This window comes from Limulus polyphemus, unplaced genomic scaffold (genome assembly GCF_000517525.1).
Source record: "Limulus polyphemus unplaced genomic scaffold, Limulus_polyphemus-2.1.2 Scaffold4426, whole genome shotgun sequence".
NCBI classification, from domain to species: Eukaryota; Metazoa; Arthropoda; class Merostomata; order Xiphosura; family Limulidae; genus Limulus; species Limulus polyphemus.
Window position 1 is genome coordinate 14,800 of NW_013670036.1, and position 7,132 is coordinate 21,931.

A 7,132-nucleotide genomic window follows, 5' to 3' on the forward strand; every position below is an offset into this window, starting at 1 on the left:
AACGGACACTTTGACAGTGGATGATTTACTGCAGTTCGTACACCTGTAGTTGTTTTCTCTCTTAGTTTGTATAGTTTACAAGAAACTAAGAAAAGTGATAGTATTTACAGTAACGGACACTTTGACAGTGGATGATTTACTGCAGTTCGTACACCTGTAGTTGTTTTCTCTCTTAGTTTGTGTAGTTTACAAGAAACTAAGAAAAGTGATAGTATTTACAGTAACGGACACTTTGACAGTGGATGATTTACTGCAGTTCGTACACCTGCACAGGCGATTTCCAAACATCTTCTAAAGGGAATTTTGTATTTTCTAGGTTACTGTTCTGATTCGGGATCATAGGCCTTGTACCAAAGAGAAAACGTATGAAGCCGAGACTAACAGCTTGCCCAAGGTATTTGTTGACGGTACTAACGGAACGATTAACGACGCCACTGTTTTCATTGAAGACAAGGAACCTGGTACACATGTCGAGATTCATGCCCGTCACATGTCGACTCATATTATCATCAGACAAATTGGGAAATACCTTACTTTTGCCATAAAAATACCCGAGGAAATTGCAAGGCTAGGTGAAGGAAGTGAAGCCTTACAAATGTGTTTAAAAGGTTGTCCACAACGTGAACTTATAAACTATGGCCAGTTGGTTCATGTTGCAATGCCCGTGCAGGAAGCAGTAAACATTTGTACAAAATGGAATGCCACAGACTTTTACTTTGATGCCTGTGTTTTCGATTTGATAACTACAGGGGACAAAAGTTTTAGTAAAGCAGCCGGCGATGCCCGAAGAGACGTTTACTATCTAAACCCCTCCTTTGCCAGGGGCAAGAATCGAACGTACTTTCTCCGAGAAACTATAGGCTACTCCGACAATGGAACACCAGAGAACAGCGCACCCGGGAGGCCGTTGATTCAGTTTGTCATAGTAATATGTTTATGGTTGTCATTTTGTAAAGTGATTGTGTAAATATAAGTTTTGGCAGCAAAACATTGTAAATATGTTACCCAAGATAGAATATAGACAGAAGACATTGTAAATATATTACCCAAGAGTGAAAATGACCACTAAATAGTGTAAATATATTACCCAAGAAAGAGAAACGTTTAACAAACCAAGAACTAGTGAAATAGAACTATACGGAGGAATGAATTGAACCTCGTATGTCACAATATACAAGGTCAGTAACAGTCATTAGTAGCCATGTGTTACACATTTTTATTAAGTGTTGTAGAACTATAACATGATTTGTGTGACTTCAGTACCTGTCATATTCTTTAGCCGAGGTTAGTTTTAAACTATAATTGTCACAGGTTCGCTTACACGTGTTCTAAGTTGTTTAAAGTATATTCTAACCAACATCAGTGTTGTGATAATTCTCACCTCTACCTACAAATAACCTTCAGGAGAAACTCTAATTTTTTGTGCTATAACAATATAAATTTTCAGTCAACTTCCAATTTAATTAATGTGCTCCAAAATTGTGAAGGGAAAAAAACATATCTTCTGTTCAAAATAATATTATCAAGTGCCAAGAACAATGCAGAAATGTGTGTAATGAAATATTAACTTATTTCCCCTTTTATTAATCTTCTTTCATTTATCACTTATCAATAACATATTTGAGTTATAAATGTAACAATTTATATACCGAGGTCAAATATTTTAGTAAGATAATTTTCAAATATAAAAAGTGTAAAAGTACAAGTTTTGTTTTATTATTATTTCAACGTTTCGCCTTACAGCTTCTTCGGTAGTGTTCTACTAAAAAGAATGATGTTATAAGGTCGTTTATTACTAGAAATAAAATATTTATATTTTCAATATACACGACAGAAATTAACAAAAGACTTTGAGTATAATACCCGAAGAATTTGTTAAACATTAAACACCACAGCGTAAACATTAACAAATTAATTAAAATATTCAACATCATGCAGAGGCCGGGCGTGACAAGTTTGTACCCGAAGAATTTGTTAAACATTAAACACCACAACGTAAACAATAAATTAATTAAAATATTCAACATCATGCAGAGGCCGGGCGTGACCAGGTCGTTAGCGTGTCGGATTGTAAGCCGAGGTTCCATAGTTCGTGTCCCGTTGTAGGTCAGGTACCACTATTCCATTAGAATAACCGAGGAATTGGTGGTAGGTGCTGTTGGGTAACTATCTTTCCTCTAGAATTAACTATACACTAAACAAACAGTATTATATAAAGGGATTTTAGTGGAATTTCCCTCGAGACCTGTTGAAAGATTCCGCGTTGCCCTGATTTATCAATAGCTTCTAATGAAAGAAAACTAATTACACATTAATTAATGTTAAGGGAAATAAAAAAAACGTGTTCTTCGTGAAGGGATATCTCAAATGTGTAGCCATTTCTACTGTTCTTGAACACTACTAATTAAACTATCTTTGATTACTGTTGAAAAGTTCATATATTTTACTGTTTCTGAAATATTCAGTTACGTTTATACAGGATACGTCTACTCAACACGAAACGTTTCTATATTAACTTGCTAGCTAGGCCAGGCATATTTACTGATCATTTAGTACAACACAATTCTCGTTTCCCGCCAACGCCCACCTAAGTTCTATACCTGCGCTACCGCAAGGCCGAGAGTGGTACAAAAAATGCCAGTTTCCCCTACTCGTAATAATGGGTCTGATCCATCTCTGGAGTATAGCATCTGGGGTCCATTCATGAAGAACGTTTGACGCGGGTCGTACCCCCCATTAAAATATCTCCACCTAAAGCTTGCACTTGTTCTTAAAATGTTACAAACTGGAAATCTGTGTTTGAGAATGTACATTTTAACACGCTTGGCTCCTTATATCCTCGGGGAAGTCTAAAAGAGAAAAGTGACTGAATAGCAAGTAAAGATAAAACAGACGAACAGATTAGCGTAACAGTGAGAATAGGAAAGAGATAAGTTGTGTTGTATTACAGATCAGATAATCTTTAGTGTGTTAGTAAGTATATACGTAGTTTAACAAATGTTACTTTATCAAAGGATTCAGCACAGGAAAGTAATTATTAAATAAACCACGGTGTGATATTATTACACGATCCTCTTTTTGTGGTGTAATTTAGGTCAAATAGATATCTCACCTCGGCTTATCTGTGCCATTTTGTAAAAAAGAAAAGAGTAATTTATAACTACCATATGCAACAACATTAGATTTTTTAAAATTATGTTGAGCTAACTGAAGTATCATAGATATATTCCCTCCACCCACAGCGGAATGTCTGCGGACTTGCGACGCTAGAAACCGGGTTTCGATACACGTGGTGGGCAAACAAACAAATAAAAATATTTGATAAATTAATCGTGAGTTGTTACGAACTCTAAGATTAAAAACTGTTACTACCAACATTTAAGTATTTCACCTTTTTTTTTACTCTATTTTAACCTATCTCAAAGTTTTGTTTTTAAGGCCACAGTTGCATAATAAGCTGTATGTGTGCTTAAAGCATCGATCGAATTCTGAATTTTAGCATTATCAGCCTTCAAGTTTACCATGGAACCAGCGAGGTCATCCCAAAATTAAACATTTTTATTTGATTGTTGACTTACCACATCAGATTCTAAGATGTGTTAATATATGAAGGTGTTAAATTGAAACCTGATTAACAATTAATCGAACAAATACATCAGATTTGACATTAACGTATTTCATGTACTCGTTACGTCACAACGTTACGTCACAATGTGATCTGTTCTAGATATAATTTACACTCTATTTACGTTGTTTTAAAATATGATGGACAGTTACACGTTTAATATATTTGTTTTTTAACTATCTTGTAAAAGTACCAACAGATTAATTATGATTGATAGAAACTGGATATAATTATAGTACCAATGTGGTTTACTGAGAAGATAATAAAATAATCTAACAATAACGTAAATTGCCCTAGAAAATCAAAACTATTAGGCCAAACTTTGTATTTATACCTTTTGCTTAGCACAAATAATCCCTTGTAGTTAAGACTAAACCTACACAACCGGCAACCTGTGGTCTACCCACCGCGGGTATTGAAACCCGGTTTGTAGCGCTGTAAGTCTGCAGACATGCCACTGGGGGACCACTCTATGGGACAAAACTGCATTAGGTATTTGTATTACGGCTTTCTGAGCAAGGAAACATTTAACTGATTTTCATTAATTAAAACATTACTTAGTAGGTGCGGTATGTTACAGATTAATAACTAATAACTTTGTCAGATTATAAACAGTTGCAGAAAAACTGAACGTGGTGGAAGTCCTTTGGGATCCTACCTAAGTTTATCTTTAGTATAACGTTATTAAATTATCAAGCCATATATATAAATAAAAGCGCCATCTAACGTCTGTTTTTAGACCTCACATTACCTTTTTACTAATAGTATGTTTTACGTTTTATTGTAATATTCAAAACATTTTTTTTGTCGGGTATCTAACGTTTCTTTATGTAAATTTCGAGATTTGTGTGTATTGTTTTGTAATAATGTATTGTAGAAATTTTATCCAAACTGTATATTTTCTAAATTATTTAGAACTTGGCCAGATGTAACATTGTACGTAATTATAAATATTTTTCTCGAGGTTTTATGAAAAACAATAATAAATATTCGGTATTATATAATGGACTATTAGTTCTGTTTTCGATATTACCTCAATACCTTCATCAAAGCAACCTACGTAGATATGAACTAACTGGTGAGAATTTTGGATTCATGCCATTATATATATGTATAATATCCATTGGCTATTGTGGCTTGTTTTAAAACTACTAGTAGATTGAAAATCATAATCAAAATATTTCTAATTACTCAAAAATCCCAACCCTCGTAAGTGAAAAACTTTTTAAAATAAATACAAGATAGAAAAATAAGAATAGGCCTGTAATGTCCAGAACACGTTTTATTTAGATTCCATGGCGGAAAATTGGATATAAGTTAAAACGAATTTTGGAAGTTGAGAGATTTTTTTGGTTGTTGTTATTTATTTATTACGAGTATTACACTCGGTGTTGCTCTGCAAATCTTAAATAATTAATGCAAAATATTTACTGTAAACAATTGGTATAACAAAATGAAAACTAGGCCTAAACAAAACTTGAGTATATTGAAACAGTAGAAATATATTCTTCACGAGTGGACCCCTGTTGACCATTTTAAACAGTTTCAACAATATTTATTAAAAATATTTTGCTAAATGCTATCGTTGTTTTAATTCTTAATAAAGATGATAATTATCAAGCAAAATATAAAATTCGGCCTAAAATGGTAGAAGCATATTTCAAAGTTTGTTTTCTTTTATTTATCAAACATAAAAACTTGTTCACCAAAATAATAGACACGTGAGTATTGTATTCAACATAGGTGGATGTCTTGTTTAAAATGATAAAATTCTGTTTTTAAACTACAACTTAAAATGCACTTTTGGGGAAAATATTCTTATTTATCTTGTATTACGTAATAGATACAAACTAATGTTTTCTTAATGCAAAGCTGTTCAATGGGCTATCTGCACCCTGTACACAGCAGGGAATCGAACCTCGGATGTTAGTGTTGTAAGAACGTGAACTTACCGCTAACTCATTAAAAAGAATATTAAATTACAAAAAATATTAGCCCCCAGTGGTTCAGTCTGAAGGCTTATAATGTTAAAAATCGGGTTACGATACCCGTAGATGGCACGGCACAGATAGCCCATTGTGTAGCTTAACGCTTAACAACAACAAACAAAGAAGGTATTGAACAAGATACGATAACAATGATTAAAGGTTATTTATTTTAACGCGTTTCTCTTCCGTCTACATCTGTATTGCTAATATTTGTTTATTAAATTCAGCTAGCTGTAGTGGCCAATCAAAAAGTCAAACTGCCCTCTGTATCGGTGCTAAAAATATATCATACCAGTCTTAACAATGTACACGTGTGTTGTTTTTCCAAACTCATATAAGTATAAAATATAATTAACGTTCTGTTTTGTTTTCATTCTTCTCCTGATATATCACACCAAATGTTCATTCTTCTCCTGATATATCACATAAATGTTCATTCTTCTCCTGATATATCACATAAATGTTCATTCTTTTAGTGATATATCACATAAATGTTCATTTTTTGTGATATATCACACAAATGTTCATTCTTTTAGTGATATATCACATGAATGTTCATTCTTTTAGTGATATATCACATAAATGTTCATTCTTTTACTGATATATCACATAAATGTTCATTTTTTGTGATATATCACATGAATGTTAATTTTTTTACTGATACATCACATGAATGTTAATTTTTTACTGATACATCACATGAATGTTAATTTTTTACTGATACATCACATGAATGTTAATTTTTTACTGATACATCACATGAATGTTCATTCTCTTATTGATATATCACATAAATGTTCATTCTTTTATTGATATATCATATAAATGAGGGGCTAATGAAACGAATGACGACTCATCAGCTAATGAACCAGCAACCAACACTGAATTGACTAGATTACAATGATAAAAATAACCACCTGGTTTGAAAGTAAATTAAACTGGTCGCGCCTTCCTCAACTAGTCGTGTTCCTAATTACTATAATTTATCTTTAATACCAATGCATGGTAGCGCGTGTTTAATTGGAAAATCATTCGCCATAGTGGGGACTTCAAAGACAGACCGGTCGTACCCTGCCAAGTGTAAACAAATGTACAAATATATATATATATATATTCATATTGATGAGAAAACTAACACACTCCAATGCCAATGATTGTTCACCAGTGTTAGAATGACAAACAAAATGTCGGCTGATCGGGTCTAGGGCTGTCACGTGAAACTGTTTGTCCAATCAAAATTGTGCTACAGATATGATGCGTGTCAGTGATAAAAACCAAATCGAATTGTCTGGCAAACGTTTTCGTGTCTCTTTTTTTATGTTTTTAGTTCATAATTTACATGTAGCCATGGTAACGTACAGGCAGCTAAGTAGTCTCGTGGTAAATTAATCACAGATGTGCTAAAAGGATTGGGCCGATACCTTAAGTGGAACGTCCTATTTAAAACTTCGGGGAGTATTGTTTACACGCCAGCTTTTTGTTGTTATTTGTTGTTTTTTTATATTAATGCCATAGAACG

The 7,132-nt window shown here is 33.2% G+C and overlaps 1 protein-coding gene across 1 annotated transcript in view; it reads left to right on the forward strand.

The window, feature by feature from the left end:
- LOC106471131 (RGM domain family member B-like) overlaps nucleotides 1-4,633 on the forward strand; it is a 17,450-nt gene extending 12,817 nt beyond the window's left edge. The window contains exon 3 of the mRNA XM_013931719.2: nucleotides 317-4,633. Coding sequence (XP_013787173.2) covers nucleotides 317-967 — 651 coding nt within the window. The 3' untranslated portion in view covers nucleotides 968-4,633. The remainder of the gene's footprint in view (nucleotides 1-316) is intronic.
- Nucleotides 4,634-7,132: the final 2,499 nt, after the last annotated feature.